At 38.3% G+C, this 22831-nt stretch overlaps 2 protein-coding genes across 3 annotated transcripts in view; both read left to right on the top strand.

Moving 5' to 3' along the window:
- The window catches only part of LOC145662773 (uncharacterized), a 356070-nt gene that overhangs the window by 55440 nt on the left and 277799 nt on the right, over positions 1-22831 (top strand). The window lies entirely within an intron of this gene.
- On the top strand, positions 19803-22640 carry LOC145662094 (uncharacterized). The gene is made up of 2 exons (XM_081727432.1): positions 19803-20493; positions 21249-22640. The coding sequence occupies exon 2, from the start codon at positions 21309-21311 to the stop codon at positions 22284-22286; it is 978 nt and encodes a 325-aa protein (XP_081583558.1). The 5' UTR covers positions 19803-20493; positions 21249-21308; the 3' UTR covers positions 22287-22640.

Below are 22831 nucleotides of genomic sequence, written 5' to 3'. Positions count from 1 at the left end.
ATAAATTCTACATACAGATCTTAAAGTAGGTTTAATACAAAGTTCCCAACAAGTAAACAAGGATGAACGTCCTCTATAATTGGAAAATTGGCGCCATTTAGTCATAAGGCGATGTTGCAACTCAGGATCCGTTAATAGAGTTGTATTCATATATCATGCTAGAGAACGCTGAAAAAAATTCTGAACAGGTAACTTCAATGTTAACAAAACAGCACAGTGATCTGTGAACGAAGCAGGATGAAGTTATATATCGCGCACACAAGGAATGAAGGAGTGAGATATGTAGAATCTGTCTCATCGACTTGAACTGTGTCCTAGTTCTGTAGGCTTATAATAATTCCAAACATCGATAAGGTTAAACGAAGTGACTACCTGTTGTAGGGTTGACGAAAACTTGCGTCCTGGATGATATCTTGCGCCAGTTGTAATCACCTGCGCAGAAAATAGGAGTGGTACTATCATGTAAAGCAACGGCAGGATCCGTAGCAAAAAACTGATTTCTGATAGCTTTTTGATCATTTTCAGAATGAGCATAAACATCAGTAAGGTGATAGTGTTCTAACTTTGCTGTTAACAGTCTACCTTCGGGATGTAAAAATAGATTATCAATTGCCAAATGCGCCCTATAAATGAGACCAGTTCCGGCACCAGAAGGAGTATCATTAGTAACAGACATACTGATGCGGTAATTAAAGAGTAGGAAAGTTTACTTCTTGTAGAAACACTACGTCAAGAGAATGGACCAAAATAAAATCCACTAAAGCAGCTTTTCTAACCGCAGAAGATAAACCATTAACATTAATTGTGGGAAAATTTACTGAAAACATGTAGAAATAATCAAACGGAAACGATACAAACACGATGAAAGCCCGAGTAATAAGGACCATAAAAGTAAAGAAACGGATCGGGAAAAGATTCATGACAAAAACAAAATAATATCACGTATACACTAGGTACTGAAGTTTTCAATTTACACAAGAACGGCGAATTCACTGAGTAGCACTGATATCCTACGGGGGGGGGGGGGTGTACTAGGCGTATCTTCTTTTAATGTAGCGTTTTGAGAGATTAACGTATCAAGTTCATGTCGCTTCTTACGTTTTCTACGTCCTCGTTCGGGAGACGCAGAAGATGAACGGTTGATTTCTGTGATAGTAGGTGCGGTTGAAACACTATCCAGTACCATAGGGTCAGAATAAGTCGTAGTGGTAGAAACCGGAAAAACTTGAGAAGTCGTAGCCTGAATAGATGAAGCATTCTAACATGTTACAGGAGTATCCACATGGGTCTCAACACTATGGAGCAGTGAGACTGCTAGTCACTAAAGAAAGTATTCTTCAGTTGACAACATTTCTTTTCCTGATAACAATAAATTAATCTAGTAGAGTACCGATTTTGGCACGATATTAAATTATAACTATTCTAAGGATAACAACGAAATGATCCATATTAATTCATCTGTTCCCGAGTTATTGGCAAAATAAAATTTGTCAACTGTCAAATACATTCTTTCCCATGTGTACCATAGAGCCGGGCAAGTCTTCTACTACGGGAGGGGGGGGGGTGTTGCTGCGATTGCAAAATACATGATCCGGAGGGGACCATTTTTCATTTTTAAGGTTCAGCTTTAAAAAAAGACTCAGCACTAGGTAGAAGTCTAGAACTGTTATGAACTACTGTTGACAAAAGCACTTCCCCAGTTACGAAGAAGGTGGGGACTGCCACAGAAGAAACACACTAAACACTGGTATCAGCGGAAGGGTCCGAAGGAGGTTTCGGTTGCAACACAGGAAACCACTATAATTTTTAATGTCTGCTGCACTTTCAAGTTGTACTGGGGAAGGGGGTCCCTTCAGTAAGGTACGAACACCTGGAGCCACTGATATTGACGGATGCCCATGAGTCTGAACTGGCTTGTCCTGGCAATGAGGGCAGGAGGAAACGAAGTGAGATTCGCTATCACACCTCGCACATATTTTAGATTGTCCAAAATAGGTAACCCAAAGCCGTAAATTACAAATTGGCACATAGGAAGGAATGTTCCCTTTTACAATTATTTTTAGGAGTTTTCTCTCAGTTCGTATAAGATAATGATGACTTGTGGTGTACTTTCCTTCGTCCATAGAAATTATTTTGCCATACTGTCCCAACACTTGCTTTATTAGAGCATCCGAAATTTCCATAGGAATAGTATGAATTTTCACCAATTTGTACATGTGAAAAGCCGATTCCAAAGCCACTTCATAAGTATCTTCAGCGTCAGTATATGACACAACGCCATTACGATTCATGAGGATCCGATCACACAAGCCCGTAATAGAAAGTTTAATGAAAAGAAGCTTACGAGAAAAATCAAGTTCGATACTCAAAACCCCAATTAACGCAAACCTAAACTCATCATGTATCCATTCATGTAAGTAAATAGAATTAGGAACATTTACTACACTCTCGAAGTTAATACGAATCGTATTAAGACGTAAGGAAGCCATGAGTCACTGCATAATCACAATTAATAACGTAGCATTGCAAAGAAAAAAATAAGAAAATAAAAAACAATGCAATTCAAGTGCACAGGCAGCAATTATAACACAAAACGAGGGCAAGAACAGTTCATCAAACAGACACAACCCTTCACCAAACACTCGACTCGTACAGACACAATACAGCACACGATGTGAATTGCACGAAGGTCACAGACATACTGTGTCTTGACCACCGAAGCGATGAAGAAAGCGTCGCTTGTAGAGAAATAAATCGTTGACGTCTTTTGAATTTAGCTAATCAAAGTGCTCCTTTAACTGTTTATATTCGACGATAACCGTTTGGGATCAGATAAAATCTCATCGTCATGTAATTTTACAACAAAATGACGCGCGTCTATTTACTTTTTTTAATGGTTCTCTCATATTCACTTTCAAATGATCGGTGACAGTTGCTATCTAAATTCAAACAATTATACGCACTCAACCCAAGATCTTTCACTTCATGATGTAGAGTCAGGGGTTACTCTTGCGCCCTGGAGCTAACTTTAGGAACAATTCGGCAGGAAAAAATAATCTAATATAAATAAAACGAAGAGATTGTGTAATTCTCTGTCTCTGTGCTGCCTGGGGACCAGACGAGTGGACAGACAGTTGCCAAAATTTGATCACAGGCACCTTGGTCCAGGCCCCAGATCCAGACGAAGCGTTTCTTTTAAAAAAATTCGAACCAGAGTGTGTCGGGGGCGGCAGGCGTTTACGGCAACCGGCTTGGAAACCAGGTAAGCTAACCGAGAATAATCATAGTTTGGACAAGGATACCTTGATCCGGACCCCAGAACAAAGCGAAGCATTTTATATCACAATCCGAACCAGGGGTCTCACGGGGCGCGTTTACCGGGACCGACCTCCGGACCAGGCAAGTTGAACGAGAGTTACCAAATGTATCTCACGGATACATTGGGCCAGGTACCAGACGAAGGCGAAGCACGTTTGTTAAAATTCGAATCAGAAGGTTTCAGGGGCGACGTTTACCGGGACATGTAAAACTAGTAGTAAACGACAGATATTGTTCTCTAATTCATAGTTTTCGCGGTCTCTGAAATCAATGGTGAAACTCCGATCGCATCAAATTCCAAACTAACCCTACTTGGTTGAGTGACGAACATGTAATAATAATTCAAATTGACCGATATTAAGTATCATATCCATAACTGCTGCGGTCACTGAGATCAATGGTGACACTTCCATTAGCGATAACTTGCAAGTTCACCTACCATTTTATGCTGGTCGGTGGGCAACCGAGGGGGGGGGGATACCGAGACATGTAAAAAAAGAGAGCAAAATGACCGATAATAGTGTCAAATTCATACTTTACACGGTCGCTGAAATGAATGATGATACTCTTACAGGGGTTGACTTTCAAACACTGACCCCATGCAAAGAATTGGTATATTCAGCTTGTATATAATAATACCCCCATGCACATGACTGGCGATAGTTCGTGTTGGTCCCTCCGCGATTCTCGGCGACGAATCGAGGGAGCGTTTACAAAAATGAAGTCTTCGCTGCTAGGCGGTGGTAACTTCTATACCCCGACTCTACATTTCTATTTCGACTCGACGAAACGCTGCCGCCAGTTGCACACTAGCAGAAATGCTTCGACACGTCACTATAGCGACGATCGACATTTACCAGCAAGTGGCCCACTAGGTGTTGGCGACGTTTACGACATGGGATAGGCGTAATTACTGCATAGTATGTTATTATATCTGTAATTTTTCCTAGATTGTATGATATTTCGTTTATTAGTGGGAACTAATTTGTCTTCACGTTCTCGAATAAATCAATTTCGGCGTTCACTTTGATGTAAATAACCTTACAGAGAGAACCCGTTCGTTCCAAAGAGCAGAACTGAACTTAGTAAGATTTGAGTTATAGTTTCAGGTGGCAGCGTTGGGTAAGGAAAACATCCTAAACGCACGAATAATATAGGTTCAAACGTAGGTTCGAATCCTGGTCAAGAGAAAGGTCATTTTCTCAAAAAGTGATAGCGAAGAATCGAAGAATGACTTCTCATACTAAACGAGCAATCCGCAAGAATGTGGAATTAAACACCTATATCATGATAGAGACAATTTACAAATGTTGGTTGGAAAATTGCAAATAATAAGATTACAAGATTTAGAGAGAGAGAAAAAAACACGTGACGTTACATATTCGCATGTGCAGCGCTTTGGCTATTATTCTGCGGGTGTCTAACAGTACACGGTACATTGCCAACAGAAGAATAAGTTACAGCATTTATGGACTATTTTGTGAACGAGTGTGAATGTGAATTAGGGTGATCAGACATACTGATTTTCGCAGTACAGTACTGCTGTCCTGCGAGTTGCAAAGACATGTAGAAAATCGAGAAACGTCGTTCTTTTTAAAAATATCCTGCGAAATGTCCTGATTTAACTTACTTGTAATACTTTGATTTCATTATTTATTCACATTTCGAATCACAGGTTTGGGTTTGAGTTTAGCTTCCCTTTCATTAGCGAGGCTATATGAAACGTGGTCGTACTGCTTGACGTTGGATACGAACCACGCAAAATTAATCGACAGATATAACTGTGTTTTTATCCCTCTCGTAGTTCAGAAAAAAATAAAAAAATCTTGAAGAACGTGTGGTAGTATGTGTATCGAATGTTAAGAAATGTGTGTGTTCATTTTATTGAATTTGAATTGAGTACGTTGGGCATGATTTTACGCTTTCTGCAAACATAAGATTGCATCTTTTGGCGCACACTTTTCATCTTCATTCTACGAAAAATTAATGTTTTTAGAAATGTAATTGGCGTCACTTCCGTTACCGTATGCCCTTTTTCACTAAAGTGAGTTATTTTGTGCTTGCGGAAGTGGTTTCTTTTGTAGAACTAGACAAGATGTGCATTATGACGCAAAACAAATATTTCTTAACGCTTTTATTGAATGAAATCTGATACAATGTACACACGACTCCAAAACTGCATTACCATCTGCAATTCTCCAATTCCTGCAATAGTAGGCAACCCAAAAAGCTCGGAAGTTATGTTCGTTGAATATTCGAAAGGCGTTGGACCAAACCTCAATTCCGTTACAAATACATTAAATCAGTGTGGCAAACTGCAAAAAAGAGAATAAAGTAAATTGTTAAGAATGATGGTTTTATTATTGTAAGGGAAATGAATGACACAAAAAGTTATAAAATGATCTCGAGCAGTCGGAACAAGATAAAAGGTAACAAATAGATATAAGAGGAAAGCAGTTTCTTTTCTTTCTAAAAAAAGCTCGGAAATCAGAAAATAGCTTACATAATGTAAAGGTTTAATATTAACGCCAAACAACACAGGAAACGCAAATAGATACAAACACACACTAAGGGACACCAATACTTAGTAGATTTCTGGGCCTCCCATGCAAGATAAACACATGGAACCCTACCTGTAAGCCCAATTGTTATATTATTATTATTGTTATTATTATTATTATTCAAAACACGTTTCCTTTCCCAATCTCTGATTCTCCCTAAGACAATGTCTGCATATAGCGGTCATCTGTGCAGTTTTGTCAATGAGCGATCTTAAAGGCGAAATGGGATGGAAATCGAGAGAGAGAGGAACAAAAACACTTTCTTAAGATAAATTCTAAGTCACAGTTCGAAGCACTTGTTTTTGACGGTGCTTTCTCATTTCTTTCTTATTCGGGAAGAGAAAAGTTTTGGCACCTAAGAAATTACAGTATATAATATTGCAAATTTGCAAGTGGATTTATTTCCATGGCTATTGGTGGTGACAAAAAATTGTCATTGGAGGTCATTATTGTAAATAATAAGTTTTGTTTCGTCACCCATCGCAAGTTTTTTGGGCCTCCCCCCAAGATCGATATGGAAAATTTACGACATGGATATATCGATGTTGATATATTTGCGATATTGAATGTTGATATGTGTCGATATATCGGTATATCCCACAGGTCTAAGTCCGAGAAATGATGCTTGAAATATACCGGAATCAATAATCAAAATTTGTAATACGTTCTTGCATTCTGTATCCAACTTTAAGGAGATAGGGGTGAACCCGAACAAACATTTTAAGCCAAGAAGTTTGTTAAAATAAAAGTAGTTATACTTCCTCCTTAATAGAAAACTAGTACTGTAATTTATGTTTTTACCTCTGTTTCTGATTGTCATCAGAAATCAGCGATAGTATACATACTTTACATAGTATATCAATATACTCTATAATTTTTCACAACTAAGCAAACCGGAAGATGAAATTCTTGTGATAATAAAGTGGAATGTTCTACAAAGTAATCATAATTCATTGTCCTTATTTCTGTCAGTAATTTTGACACAGACTCAGAAGTGCAAGATTAATAGAACTAAAAATGAGAGATTTAATTCCTTTTATCTCTCATACTAAAAGGCGTCTGCATGTTGATGAGATTGTCATTTTTGAAATACATAAGTCCGTCTATCCCGAGCTAACTCTTGCTACCTTGCTTTCGAGGTAATCGGTACCGGAAAGTGTAAAGTTCGTTGACTCGCAGATCTCGACAGTTTGTTAAAAGATATTTAAAAATTCATGTTATTTCTTCGACACAAAACACTTCTGAATGACTATACTCATGGTGTATTACTGAGCTTGCACACTCCGCATAAAAAAAATCGAAAGTTAACACCTTGCAGCTAGGCCATCCAATATATACCTTATTATCCCACAATCGTGTCAGGTAGAGTGACCCCCTCTCTCTCCACCCTCACTCTCTCCCATATGAAAATCAGCAACAACATGAGCACAATACTAATTTCAAGATATATTAGTGCCAATAAAGTGAAAGAATAAAAATGAGACGAAACGAGATTCATAAGTTGTTGTCGAGAGAAACTTGAACATATCTCAATGAAAAATATAAACCAAAAGGTATCAGTTAGAGGTACAGAAGTGTGACAGAGAGAGAAAAAGAGATAGAAGAAGAAAAAGGAAAGAGAGCACAGATAAAAATATTGCATTTAGACTTATTAGGAAAAGAATGTAACATTATTAAGTTCCGTTTCCAGAAGTCCAATAGTATATTTGAAATAACAGTTTTTTGTTGTTGTCAGAACTATGCAAATAAATAAAAATTCATTAGGTCACTTTCAAAATGAATACCAAACTTGCTGATCAAATTAAATACTCAATTTCCATTGAAACTTAAAAAGTTTCGATAAACATCTAGGATCATGCCAAAAGTTTAACACACATCCTGTCTCTCCGCGTGGTTCGGCTGCAAATTTGGTAGTGTTCATTAAAGGTATAGATCTCAAATATATTATAATAAACATAATAGGTAGCGTAGGTCATACATTCCGTTCCAGACTATTAATGCAAACTGAACAAAAGAAACATAAAGAAAATATAGAAAAAGGACAGAGAGAAAAATTGAATGAGTCTCATTTTACTTCTAAATTCCTATCAGAAAGAGCGCACATTAAAATACGAAATTGTATCAGAATGAAAAGTTACAAATGTTTAATAGGAAAATTGGATGTTTGTTCCTTATAGAAGTAGCAAATGTTGCATATTTCGCATTTCAACGTGGGTAAAACAATTGAAGAATTAAAGGATGGAAACGAATTTTGTGTGACATTAGTATAAATAAAATCGGTCTTGAAATAACCCAAAAGGGGTCATTTTCTAGCCATTTCTGAACATTTGTCTGTTCCGAATACCCACTTTCGATATCACCTATTACGGATATAACGTTGTAATTCGCAATGATAGAATGAACACGCTAGAGCTGAAGCGGGTCATCGCAGTGACACGGTGATTCGATTGAGACTCGTAACCTACAAGTTCTTGACTTTGCGTATTTCTTGACATAGTGTGTAGTTGTGTGTGAGAGAGGGAAAGAGGAGAAATGTGCAAGACATGATAAGGAAACGTCAAGAAAGATGGATAGAGAGAGAGAGAGAAAGGTAGACGAATATAAATATGAAAACTAGTTATCATTGCTCTGTATGATGAAGACTGCACACACTGTTTATTCGGATTCTCGTCTTGTAGCTTCTCCAACCAACGTTACTAGCTAATGTTTTATGAGAAAGTAGTAACTGACGAGGATTCGAACGGAGGTTTCCGTGTGGAAGTCCATGACAGTACTCATAACACCGACGGTTACTCTACCCGAAGCATATTTAACAGAAGGTATAATGTTCCTTTCGAAGAACAATAACATGAAAAGTGGATATTACAGACCAATTAAGTGTTTCGGATTGTCCTAGCAGCCCCCTAATTTTATTTGTCATTTACCAACCAACATTTCCAAATTGTCTCTATCATGATATAGGTGTTTAATTCCACATTCTTGCGGATTGCTCGTTTAGTATGAGAAGCCATTCTTCGATTCTTCGCGATCACTTTTTGAGAAAATTACCTTTCTCTTGACCAGGATTCGAACCTACGCTTTGAACCTATACTATTCGTGAGTTCAGGACGTTACCTTTATTTGACACTATTATTTAATTTGACACTATTATCAGTCATTTTGCTCTCTTTTTTACATGTCTCGGTACCGACATGCATAATTTGGTAAGTGAATTTGCAAGTTATCGCTAATGCAAGTGTCACCATTGACCACAGTGACCGCGGAAATTATGGATTTGACACTTAATATCAGTAATTTTGAATTATTTTTACTTGTTCGTCCCTCAGCCAAATAGGATTAATTTGGAATTTGATGCGATCGGAGTTTCGTCACTGATTTCAGCGACCGCGAAAACTATGAGTTGGAGAATAATATCTGTCGTTTACTACTAGTTTTACATGTCCCGGTAAACGTCGCCCCTGAAACCCCCTGATTCGAATTTTAACAAACGTGCTTCGCCTTCTTCTGGTGCCTGGACCAAAGTATCCGTGAGAAAAATTTGGTAACTCTCCTTCAACTTGTCTGGTCCGGAGGTCGGTCCTGGTAAACGCGCCCCTGAGACCTCCCTGGTTCGGATTGTGATATAAAATGTTTCGCTTTCGTCTGGGGTCCGGACCAAGGTATCCTTGTCCAAACTATGATAACTCTCGGTTAGCTTGTCTCGTTTCCAGGTCGGTCGCGGTAAACGCCTCCCAGTTGAGACACCCTGGTTCGAATTTTTTAAAAAATAAACGCTTCCTCTGCACCTTGGTCCTGTGATCAAATTTTGGCAACTGTCTGTCCACTCGTCTTGTCCCCAGGCAACACGGAGACAGACAAATACACAATCTCTTTGTTTTATTTATATTAGATTATTTTTTCCTGCCGAATTGTTCCTAAAGCTAGCTCCAGGGAGCAAGAGTAACACCTGACTCTACATCATGAAGTGAAAGATCTTGGATTGAGTGCGTATAATTGTTTGAATTTAGATAGCAACTGTCACCGATCATTTGAAAGTGAATATGAGAGAACCATTAAAGAAAGTAAATAGACGCGCGTCATTTTATTGAAAAAATACATGATGATTAGATTTTATCTGATCCCAAACGGTTATCGTCGAATATAAACAGTTAAAGGAGCACTTTGATTAGCCAAATTCAAAAGACTTCAACGATTTATTTCTCTACAAGCGACGCTTTCTTCATCGCTTCGGTGGCCAAGACACAGTACGTCTGTGACGTTCGTGCAATTCACATCGTGTGCTGTATTGTGTCTGTACGAGTCGAGCGTTTGGTGAAGGGTTGTGTCTGTTTGATGAACTGTTCTTGCCCTCGTTTTGTGTTATAATTGCTGCCTGTGCACTTGAATTGCATTGTTTTTTATTTTCTTATTTTTTTCTTTGCAATGCTACGTTATTAATTGTGATTATGCAGTGACTCATGGCTTCCTTACGTCTTAATACGATTCGTATTAACTTCGAGAGTGTAGTAAATGTTCCTAATTCTATTTACTTACATGAATGGATACATGATGAGTTTAGGTTTGCGTTAATTGGGGTTTTGAGTATCGAACTTGATTTTTCTCGTAACCTTTTTTTCATTAAACTTTCTAATGCAGGCTTGTGTGATCGGATCCTCATGGATCGTAATGGCATTGTTTCATATACTGACGCTGAAGGTACTTATGAAGTGGCTTTGGAATCGGCTTTTCACATGTTCAGATTGGTGAAAATTCATACTATTCCTATGGAAATTTCGGATGCTCTAATAAAGCAAGTGTTGGGACAGTATGGCAAAATAATTTCTATGGACGAAGGAAAGTACACCACAAGTCATCATTATCTTATACGAACTGGGAGAAAACTCCTAAAAATAATTGTAAAAGGGAACATTCCTTCCTATGTGCCAATTTGTAATTTACGGCTTTGGGTTACCTATTTTGGACAATCTAAAATATGTGCGATGTGTGATAGCGAATCTCACTTCGTTTCCTCCTGCCCTCATTGCCAGGACAAGCCAGTTCAGACTCATGGGCATCCGTCAATATCAGTGGCTTCAGGTGTTCGTACCTTACTGAAGGGACCCCCTTCCCCAGTACAACTTGAAAGTGCAGCAGACATTAAAAATTATAGTGGTTTCCTGTGTTGCAACCGAAACCTCCTTCGGACCCTTCCGCTGATACCAGTGTTTAGTGTGTTTCTTCTGTGGCAGCCCCACCTTCTTCGTAACTGGGGAAGTGCTTTTGTCAACAGTAGTTCATATCATAACAGTTCATAACAGTACCGAATTTTATTTTTTGTCCTATTTCAACTATCTAAAACATAAGATCTTGTATCCCAGGAAAACGCCTATTTAAATAACACGGGGATTTCTTCATCTCCCTTTAGACTCCTTAAAAATTAAAAATATTCACTTTTATCAACTTTCCTGTAGGTTTGTCCCGGGATGCTACAATCGTGTCAAATTTCATCATTCTAATCCAGCCGGAAGTGGCTAAACATTTTGGGATGATGAGGACGTCCAATATAAAGTAAATAACATTGAAAAGGTTTTTCTGTTCCGCACAAAACCACTCTAAATTTGGAATTGTGTATTTTTTCTGGTTACTTAGGTAATACTAATGAAAACGTAGAAGCATACCGAATTTCAAGTTTTATTTCCAATTCGAAGTTCCTAAAACATGAGATTATAGGTCCAAAAGAGACCCATTTACTTAACATAGGGAAATTCTTCATCCCTCTTCTTCATTTCAAATTTCCACGTCAACCGGAAGCACCTCTTTAATTTATATCAGTTCGTGTAGTTTTATGTACAGTTAGGATATGTTGGTGGCAAATATAATTAAGATTAGAAGCTTTTTGAAAGGTGTATATCATCGGAAGGAAACTCGAGGCAGTATGAAACTGCGCAACATGCGCGTCATGTAATGAACTCCGTAATTTCCCAATGTGGAAAGGTAGAGGACAATTAAGTATATTGAAACATCAGCCATGTCTGGTGATGTTGCATCGAGGATTCAGCATCAAGGGTTATGGACCCTGTTGATACTCTTAGTATTTAGGTAATGGAAAATGAGATGTTAGCGATTGTGATTTTGTAGTTCGGGTAAATGAATTAGAATCTCGTTTGGACATAACTCTCTGACAGATATTTAATAGAACAAATCCTCGCCGCTGTTCTAGTGGCTAGCATGTGCGCCTTTCTTTTACGGGGTCCTGGGTTCGATTCCGGGTGGGAGAGGCCTTGGAAACTAATGTTGCATGTGACACATTATGACTCCTTTAAAAATGTACAATTTTAAATTTAAATCCAACAATATGCCACAATTGAGAACCCCAATATACAATATTGACATGGTGAACTACAAAAAGAAGTGAAATATGAACAAAAACACCAGAGGTGCAAAAAGTGCAGCCAAAAAGTGCACTCATTCCATTTTTCTTTCTGTCCTTTTTCTATATTTTCTTTTGGTTTCTTTTATTCAGTTTGCATTAATAGTCTGGAACGGAATGTATGACCTACTCTACCTACTATGTTTATTATAATATATTTGAGATCCGTACCTTTAATGAACACTACCGAATTTGCAGCCGAACCACGCGGAGAGACAGGATGTGTGTTAAACTTGTGGCATGATCCTAGATATTTATCGAAACTTTTTAAGTTTCAATGGAAATTGCGTATTTAATTTGATCAGCAAGTTTGGTATTCATTTTGAAAGTGACCTAATGAATTTTTATTTATTTGAATAGTTCTGACAACAAATTAAAAACTGTTATTTCAAATATACTATTGGACTTCTGGAAACGGAACTTAATAATATTACATTCTTTTCCTAATAAGTCTAAATGCAATATTTTTATCTGTGCTCTCTTTCCTTTTTCTTCTTCTGTCTCTTTTTCTCTCTCTGTCACACTTCTGTACCTCTGACTGATATCTATTGGTTTATATTTTTCATTGAGATATGTTCAAGTTTCTCTCGACAACAACTTATGAATCTCGTTTCGTCTCATTTTTATTCTTTCACTTTATTGGCACTAATATATTTATATTTTGAAATTAGTATTGTGCTCATGTTGTTGCTGATTTTCATATGGGAGAGAGGGAGGGTGGAGAGAGAGGGGGTCACTACCTGACACGATTGTGGGATAATAAGGTATATATTGGATGGCCTAGCTGCAAGGTGTTAGCTTTCGATTTTTTTTATGCGGAGTGTGTAAGCTCAGTAATTCACCATGAATATAGTCATTCAGAAGTGTTTTGTAACGAAGAAATAACAACATGAATTTTTAAATGTCTTTTAACAAACTGTCGAGATCTGAGAGTCAACGAACTTTACACTTTCCGGTACCGATTACCTCGAAAGCAAGGTAGCAAGAGTTAGCCCGGGATAGGCGGACAATAAAAGACAATAACGAATGGTCATCCTTTTTTCACTATGAGTTAGCACCAGTACCATTATCATTGTTTGATGAGGGTGGAATGAGAAAGACCCGCAAATCTTCTCTCTTTTCAAACCAACTGACGATCTACCTCTGGAAAACTGTCAATATGAAATTGATGGAGGTTATCTGCTACACAAAGTGGTTTGGCGTACCCAAACCACATATGAAAATATATACAAAACTTACCAGCAGCATGTGATCAAGCACTTTGGCTATGCTCACATGTCAGTAGTACTGTTTGATGGTTATGAATCCAACTCATTGTTGAAAGACAGAGACGATCCTTGAAAATGAGTTGCTATGACATAGTTTCTGAACAACGATTGAACAAAGTAAGTTTTTGTCAAATCTGACGAATAAGTGTAATTTTATTCAGCAACTCAGAAAAGAATCTAATGCAGAGGAATTAGTCATTCAAGCAAATGATGATGCAGACACGCTCATCGTACAAATGGCTATCAAATTGGCTATCAGCATCAATAATAAGCCTGTAATTGTAGTAGGAGAAAATGTTAACCTACTAATCCTGCTGACATCACTTGCACCCGATGTGATTTGGTTTCAGTCACCACTCTTAAACCACCAGCTCCCGAAAAGCTCTTGAAGTTAATAGCATGTAGATGTCAAAAGGGTCGCTATTTACATTGCGGATGCATAAATGCAGGTCTTCGATGTTCTATTGCATGTTCTCACTGTAGAGGATTGGGATGCCATAACTCGCTCCCTACTATGTCAACTGAAGAAGAAATCATGGCTGATGAAGTTGAAGAAAAACTCTTTGGTAATGAAGATAAAAACATAAGCGATCCTGAAAATGTAGGGCTGCGCACTTCTGGTAGCAGCTTTTCGAAAGTCACAGACAGAATGGTTGACGAAAAATTGACAACACGAAAGGATTGCGAACATCCAAGACATTCAGATAAAATATAATGGAATATGAATAGGGAATGTTACATGAAGTTAACCTTCCTGAGTTCGATCCTATCAACCCATTAAGATCGATAAGCAAATTATTTTTAATTTCTTTTAAATTTATCTCACAATTTTGAAGTTCGGATAAATATATTACGTAATACTTTCTTAGTAGCGATGCTTTTAGAATTATATAAATATATAAAGAAATTAAAAAACACAAGGAAAAGCAAAAAAGATTGTCCCGGGAAGGAAAATAGAAACGGCATGTTTCAGAGAAATGGTTCCCAACAACTTGTGGGGAACTTTATTTATCGCCACCATCATGAATGAAGCCCCAAAAAAGCTAAATCCTAAAAATCGTAATTGAAATTCCAATTAATAAAAGAACAGACTGAATGTGTCCTGTCAACAGTTCGACAATGGTACTCTGAACGTGTGTACAAAAAATCAGCTTGTTCCAAGTATTGTTCCACTGATAAAGCTAATTTGCCTATGCTATAGGGTCATAGGCCAAGTTCGTTATGAGCAAACATGAAGAGAACTATTAAATTAAAGGAATTAACGAATTAATTCTTACGTTTAGTTATAGATTGAGAAAATACTAAGTGGGACGCAAAAGTTCAAATTTCCCCAGACACTAACTAAATATTTGAACGTAAAATAAAAGTAATTAATTAGGTTGATGATTTTATATTTTGCATGAAACATTTTTTGTCTAATGAAATTACACTAAAGCAAAGAAGCAAAAAAATAACGTTACTTCCCGTTTGCCTTCCACACTAGTAAGGTGCCCTATGTTATGTAGGAAATCGAAGTTGCCTTAAGACCTTCACTATATTAGCAATACGTATGTTAGATAACGCATTCGATAACTTAGCTCTCCCACGCATAACAATATACATGTCTTTATTGGAAATCTTGCTTTTTATTTTATTTAAAGTGTATTGATATTGAGAAGCCTAAATAACTGCAGCAACACAAAGAATAATAGTTAAGAGAGTTGAAAAAAAAACTGTTCACAGCTGAAAATGCAGCATTTTTATAGTAAACTTCTTCTTCTTCACCTCAACCATAGGTGGGGGGCAACATGGGAATTTGAAAACTTTTGTTTCCTTGGGGAGCTATTTTATACTTTAGTAACATTTCTTCTTCGTAACTGCACCTGAATATTCTATCTTGGTATTCCTCTATCAGCACGGTGAACCAATACGTTCTTCACTGCTTAGTCAGACATTCCCTGCACAATGCACACTCAAGCAGTTGTAAGGACATGCAGGGGTATTTTCGTTTTTATCGCAGGGACAGCATCGAAAACTGCTTGGCAGTACTCTTGTTTACTTTCAGTGATCTCAATCATTGACTTACAACATTCCAACAATAGAAGTTGATTAAAATAACCGGTGTTCTGATGGATTCAGAAAATGAAAATTCTAGTGATTTCATTTTCCTATAGCATAGGCAAATTCTAGTAAGTCTTTCTTTTGATGATTCTGATGCTGATCTACACTTTGGTTATTTTATCGCCTTCTATTGTGGACATGTTGAACTGAATGATTGGATCACTGAAAGTATACAAAAGGGTTGGTAAGCAGTTTTCGATGCTGTCCCTGAGGTGATAACGAAAACATCCCTCCAAGTCCTTACAACTTGCTTGAGTGTGCATTAGGCGGGTAATGTCTGACTAAGCAGTAAAAAAACATATACAATTATACTGATAAAACATGATGAAAAATACAAAAAAAAGTATTGTCTACCGGTGGTACACGTGGCCTCAGAATGTAAATTCACATTCTGGAGCCACGTGTACCACGGGTGGACACTTCCACAGAGACACCAATGGAGAACCAATAAGACAAAACAACAACATATATTTAAAAAAATCCATTACTCTGATTACAATAAGTTAAAAAAAATCATCTGGCCGCACGGTGACAGTCACGCAAAACCAGTTTGGCAGCGAGAGTGTTAAAAGGTAGGATGACTAATAACATTACTTAGTCGTACGGCAGGAATTTGTTACTAAGTAGGAACGAAAACAGATAAGGAATTGCAAATATTGAACATTTAGTTAGTATCCATCTTGGAATACCTACGATTTCCGTTTAGAACACTGATCACATGTTACATAAATGAAAATATACAGACTGTTAATGAACTATACCGACAAACTGTACGAGGTGATTCCTCACATCAAAATAAGACAAAAAGTTCATATGGACTTATGGCGAAAAGTCCATAGTTTCAGAGCTAGGGCTGTCCAGAATTCCGAAAAAGCCCAATTTCAACAGGCCATATTTTGAATTTCAGAAACTGTGGATGATGGTCCTTATCAGCGTAAAGGAAGCCTTGGATACACAATCCAAAAATACATATTTCGTAAATTTTCAATAGGCATACAGGGTATTTTCTACAGGGTGTAATTCTGAGATATGCTCTAAATAGAGTTTTCAGTGTACTCTGATTTGAAGGAGGGTCCAGAGTTGGCAAAAGGTAAGCGTTGACAACAATGGACATCCGATTCTTCGGAGGGAAGTCGGAAGTTTTAAGGATCGTCAGCAGCACGGTTTCTCGTACTCGGGAAAACGCATGCAGCTATGTTTTCTTTCACGCTTATAGGTGAAGAAAACGAGAAATATATTGTGACGAAATACATCGCATCTCACATAATTTCGAACACAAAGAACATGGAGCTGCCGGTTTCTAACACTTCCGACTTCCCTCCGAAGCATTGGATGTCCATTGTTGTCCAGGCTTATTTTCTGTCAACTTTGGACCCTCCTTAAAATCAGGGTATAATGAAAAATCTATTGAAAGCATATCTGAGAATTACACTCTGTAGAGTGTATACCTATTGAAAACTTACGAAATATGCATTTTTGGATTGTGTATGCATGGCTTCCTTTACGTTCATACAGACCACCATCCTCAGTTTCTGGAATTCAAAGTAGGGCCTGTTGAAATTTGGGTTTTTCACGATTGTGTACACCCCTAGCTCTGAAACTATGGACTTTTCACCATAGGTCCATATGAACTTTTTGTCTTATTTTGATGTGAGGAATCACCTCTTAAAGTTTGTTGGTGTAGTTCATTACCACCCTGTATATCGACAATTTTATATATATATAAGGGACGGTCAAAAATAAACGAGCCGAAGGCTTTAATGTGCACACCGGTGATAGAATGGTAATATTGTTGCGCGTGTAACAAATAGGCATTCCGACAACAGCGCGGAAGTTCACAATCCTCCGCTAGATGGTCACATGTGCAAGCCACGTAACATTAAGTCAGCAGAAGCAGACGCCAATCGTCCAGTAGCAGTACAGCGGTGACATAGAGGCATCAAAGGAAGAGCATAGAGATGCTGTTCGTGTGCTGACGGCGGAAGGAGTAGAGGGAACGGACATTCAACGGAGAATGTCACACGTGTACGGTGAACACTGTATGCCCCTTGGAAGAGTCAAGGAGTGGCACAAGCGCTTCAGGGAAGAACGGGTGTCGTTAGCCGATGATCCACGGTCTAGAACACTATACCGTATCAGCGATGACATCGTCTAGCTGATTACTGCACTCGTTATCCAGAACCGCAGAGTTACAGTGAAACTCGTAGGCGCCAAGGTCAACTTGCGCGTCGGAAATGTGCACACCATCATGACGGAAATACTGAACTTTCGGAAAGTGCGCGCTGTAGGTGCCACACAGTCTTCAACCACAACAGGAAGCAGGTCGAATGGCCCACTATCTTGATCATTTGCAGCGCTATGTGACGGAAAGGAATGAATTCCTGGCATGATTGTTGGCTGGAGATGTGTCTTGGTGCCATCACGTCGAACCGGAATCCAAAAGATAAAGTCTCCAGTGGTAGCATCCACTGTCACCACCACCAAAAATAATTCTAGTCATCTACACAAGTGCCGGAATGGTTATGCTAACGTTCTTGTTTGATCAAGACGGCTACTTCTGATAGATTTCCTGCAGCACGGGACAACAGTAAGTGCCCAGTGTTACGCGCAAACATTTGCCAATCTTCGCCAAGCGATCAAGTCGAAACGACCAGGCAAGCTCATTCGTAGGGAGTAGTAAGGGCCTGACTATAGGAAACTTTTTGGCCCCTGGGTCCCTGCCTCAGGACCCATGGTCCCTGGCCGGGGTCAATGACCTAGGGGTACCTAGGACCACCCCCTAAATTTTGGCAGGGGTACATAGGACCACCCCCCAGGACCCATGGTCCCTGGCCCGTGTCAATGACCTAGGGGTACTTAGGACCACCCCTCTAGATTTTGGCAGGTGTACATAGGGTCACCCCTTAAATTTTGGAAATTGCCAAATCTAAAAATTGGGTGTGGTAGCCTAGGACCACAGTATGTACCTCTATCAGTATTGGGTGTCTATGTCGTTCCCTTTTATGGGTAAAAAATTGCCAAAAATTCAAATTTCGGGGTTTTTTGACCTAATTTATCCCCTTTGATGAGGTATTATTATCCTATATGGTTATACGTGCATATACAGGGATTCATTACCTTTCATAAGACATGGGTATATTAATGCACCCCTTCAAAAATTTGGGAGGTGTACCTTGGCCCACCCCTTCAATTTTGGAAATTGCCCAATTTCAACATTGGGTATTATAGTACAGGACCCTAATATGTATTATAATAAATTTGGGTGGTCCACCTCGTTCCCTTTTAGGGGTACAAAATTGCCAAAATTTTAGTACAACCACATGTTTGGTTTTTTTTTTTGGTTCATTTTTATTCCCTTGGATGAGGTCCCTTATATGGGTGTATACAGGTGTTTATTTCCTATTGTAAGACATAGGTACATTTGTGCACCCCGGCAGGAGTGCCTTGGCCCACCCCTTAAATTTTGGAAATTGCCCAATTTAAACATTTGGTATAATAGTATAGAACCCTAATATAGATCACTATAAATTTCGGTGGTCTATCTCGTTCCCTTTTAGGGGTATAAAATTGCCAAAATATAAACGTAAGCAATACGTTGTACCACGTGTTTGGGTTTTGACCTAATTTATTTCCTTGGATGAGATCCTATTACCTTATATGGTTATATGGCCATGTATAGGAGTCCATTCCCTATTATGAAACATAAGTACATATGTGCACCCCGGGAATGGTACCTTGGCCCGCCCCTTAAGTTTTAGAAATTGCCAAATTTAAACATTTGGTATCATAGTACTGGACCCTAATATATATTACTACAAAATTTGGGTGGTCCACCTCGTTCCCTTTTAGGGTGCATTTTTTTCCGCTTTAGGAGTGAACCTTGCAATCGTCCCGAGTTTGATTCTTGGAAATGTTGAATTTAACGTCCCCGCGAAAACGGTGATAGACCGAAACATGAACTTACTTGACTGAGGATTGAAGCAGTGACCCCATACAGTAGAGAGACAAGCACTGAGCCATCGTACACGTGTGTTGATTACTATGCAATGGTCCCGAGTTTGATTCTTGGTGCTAGTTTCAGGAAATGTTAACGTCCCACTTGAAACGATGATGAGAAATGAGAAAACATCATAAACTTACTTGCTTGCGGATTGAAGCAGAGAACTCACACATCAGAAAAAAAAAACGCTGAGCCACCGTACACTATTCAGTGCGAGCAGTTTTGCGTATGAAAAGAACATGAACAGATTATGTTACATTACTACACATTTCTGCTTGTTGTTACGCATAGAAGCTTGTTATTGTGAAATTGCAGAATCTGCTTTTACTACATCAGCATTTTTTCTCAGCTGACGGACTTTTAAAGCTCAACTTTACATTTATGTCAAAGACAGTTTCGTAACATATCGATGAGTGTTACATTTTTCAATCAAGTTTAAGGAAAATGAATCACATTTTAGATGTGTTAATTTGAATGTCGTAAGAAACTAACGAGTCAACGGTATGATGTCATTATCAAAATTGCGATACTAGATGTCGTAACGATTGATGTGTAAGGAGAAAAAACGTGAATAATGTCACAACCAATCAGATTGCTTCTTACATCACCTTTCGGCTCATGATGAAAACTGTGTTTTCATTGGTTCTCCGTGATGTCATTGATTCATTTTCCTCGTTTCTGATTGGCTGATAGTGATGTCACTTTATAGTTGAACACGTTTTAGACCTAAATAAATTTCTTAATTTCATTTTCAAATCCTACTTCCACGAAGATCTTGAATGAACGTAGGTGTACCTCTAGTGACAGCGTGACTTTACTCCGTTCCTTGAATTTGAGGTAAGTATCGACTGCGTTTTCTTAACATCAATGGAGTGTTTTTTTGCATGAGGATAACATTGTTATCATTGTTTTATTTTAACACGAAATATTTAGCAAATGGAAGAATAACTTGACCGGGGATCGAATTAGGAATCCCACACATTAGAAGTAAGCACAAGAAATTTGTTGATTTTGGTTTAGCGTCCCTTCAGTAGTGGGGTGCTAGGAATACAGCTTAATGTTGAATCTGAGCGCATACTGGGTGTTGAACCCGGGCCAGAGTTGCGTAACGCTAACCACTTAGCTCAGTTTCTGAAAGTAAACAAAGAAACTACGCACGAATTTGTTCCCTACAACGTGAGACGTGGACTTGCAGTTTAATGTGGGATCTGATCTCCCGCCGAGAATCGAATTCGAGTCTTTCTTGCCTTAGCTCGAGAAAAGCAAGCGCATGAGATTTTGTTTTCGTTTCATGTTCGTCATATGTTTTAAAGTTCAGTGTCAGAGGAAAAAATGCTTACTACAATGATTCTCTTAGCACGCTTAGAAAAACAATTTCATTCATTCTTTTTATCACTACAGAAACTTAGGTCATTTACATGTTGATGTTGGTCCGGGTTTGATTTCCAGTATGACGACAATAAAAAAAAATTTTAACAGTAAAACTATTTGAGATATGATCATTCTTTTAGGATTAATCGTGTAGTCATTTTGATAATGTAGTGATCTCTGAATTCAATTTTAATTCGTGCTTTTTTTCTCTCTCGTTTTAGATATTTGTTTTCTTTGCCTATTCCTTTTTTGCTTACCTTACCTTTTTTCCCTATTTGAATATGGCTACTTCTGGCTTTACTGTCTTGCGAGAAATCAATAGACATTATCGGCGTTTTAATCTTGAAGGACGAATGCTGGAAATTCAAATTAATGCTCCGATCAGTGGCACCGATATTGTGGAGTGGGTTCAGGCCTCCTTTCAACAGATGTTGGATTACTTATTGGAAAACGTCGACGAATCATCGATGGTTGGATTATCGATTTTATCCCACGATGAGAAGAACAAGCCATTTTATTTATCTTTCCGGCATGCAAGTAATTTGACACTGGAGACTTTATGGGCTTCCTTTGATCGCATCCTTCAAAGTAACGATAGTTTTCTCATGAACGAACCGTTCATTGTCCATTTTCATCATGTGGATGTGCCCCGTGGATTTGGATTGGTGCGTCGAGGTCTTTTATCAAACGACGAATTATTAAAGTGCAAGAAAGGCATTTTACGTGTAAAAAACACCGACAAGAAATGTTTAGCGTATGCAATTGTGATTGCTATTGGCCTAAAGAAATATAAGGATACAAATAAAAAAGTTTACGATCAATATCGCAAACAGAGCAAGTGTGTCGTTCTCCCTGACGTACATGAACTTTTGTCCAGATCATCAGTGAATTTAGACCATGGGGGATCTGTGGAAGAATTACGACAATTGCAACGCTACTTAACCGATTATAAACTTACCGTATACACCAGTTTTTCCGGAGAAGATATTCTGTATGAAGGGCCGGGTGGCGAAGACAAGATTCCAATCAATTTAATGTGCATCAATTCTCATTATGACATCATCACGTCATTAACGGCCGTTTTTTCTACCAACTATTACTGTGCTGCATGCCACAAAAAATATGATCATCTTAATAGACACGTTAAGAACTGTTCGGCCATGTGTGAGAAATGTTTGCAGAAACCGCCATGCAGTAAGACCAATACGGAGAAGCAGTGTCCAGAATGCAATCGTGAATTTTATGGTGAAACATGTTAGACAAATCATCTGACTGTACCATACCATAAAGGCCAACCAATATGCAAGATGGTGAAACAGTGTGCCAAATGTCTACGCATTTATTCGTTTGTCCGTACAGGGGAAAGAAAACATGATTGTACTGATTATTTTTGTAATGTGTGCCATAAACACGTTACGTCTACCCACCAATGCTACATGAAGCCTGATACGACTCAATTAAAACCTGGAGTTCCATCAGTGTTACATGCCAAGAAAGCTATGATTGTCTTCTATGATATCGAAGCCACACAGGATACTTTCTTCGATGAAGACACGTTCATTCATAAGCCCAATTTATTGGTGGCCCAACAAGTATGTTACAACTGTGTTCAAGATGAGAATATACATCATCCGTGTGAAGTTTGTGGACAGCGAGAACATATTTTTCAAGATGATCCGATCAATGCCTTTCTTGCGTATTTACGTCAACCACGACCCAACATCAAACTTATTGTATCTTTGGCACATAACTGTAAGGGATATGATGGTCATTTTATTCTTAAATCTTTAGTGGAAGAACATGA

This window comes from Thermobia domestica, chromosome 10 (genome assembly GCF_964235325.1).
Source record: "Thermobia domestica chromosome 10, izTheDome1.hap1.1, whole genome shotgun sequence".
In the NCBI taxonomy this organism is placed as follows: Eukaryota; Metazoa; Arthropoda; class Insecta; order Zygentoma; family Lepismatidae; genus Thermobia; species Thermobia domestica.
The sequence above is the reverse complement of the archived record's forward strand: the minus strand, read 5'-3'. Positions and strand labels throughout refer to the sequence as shown.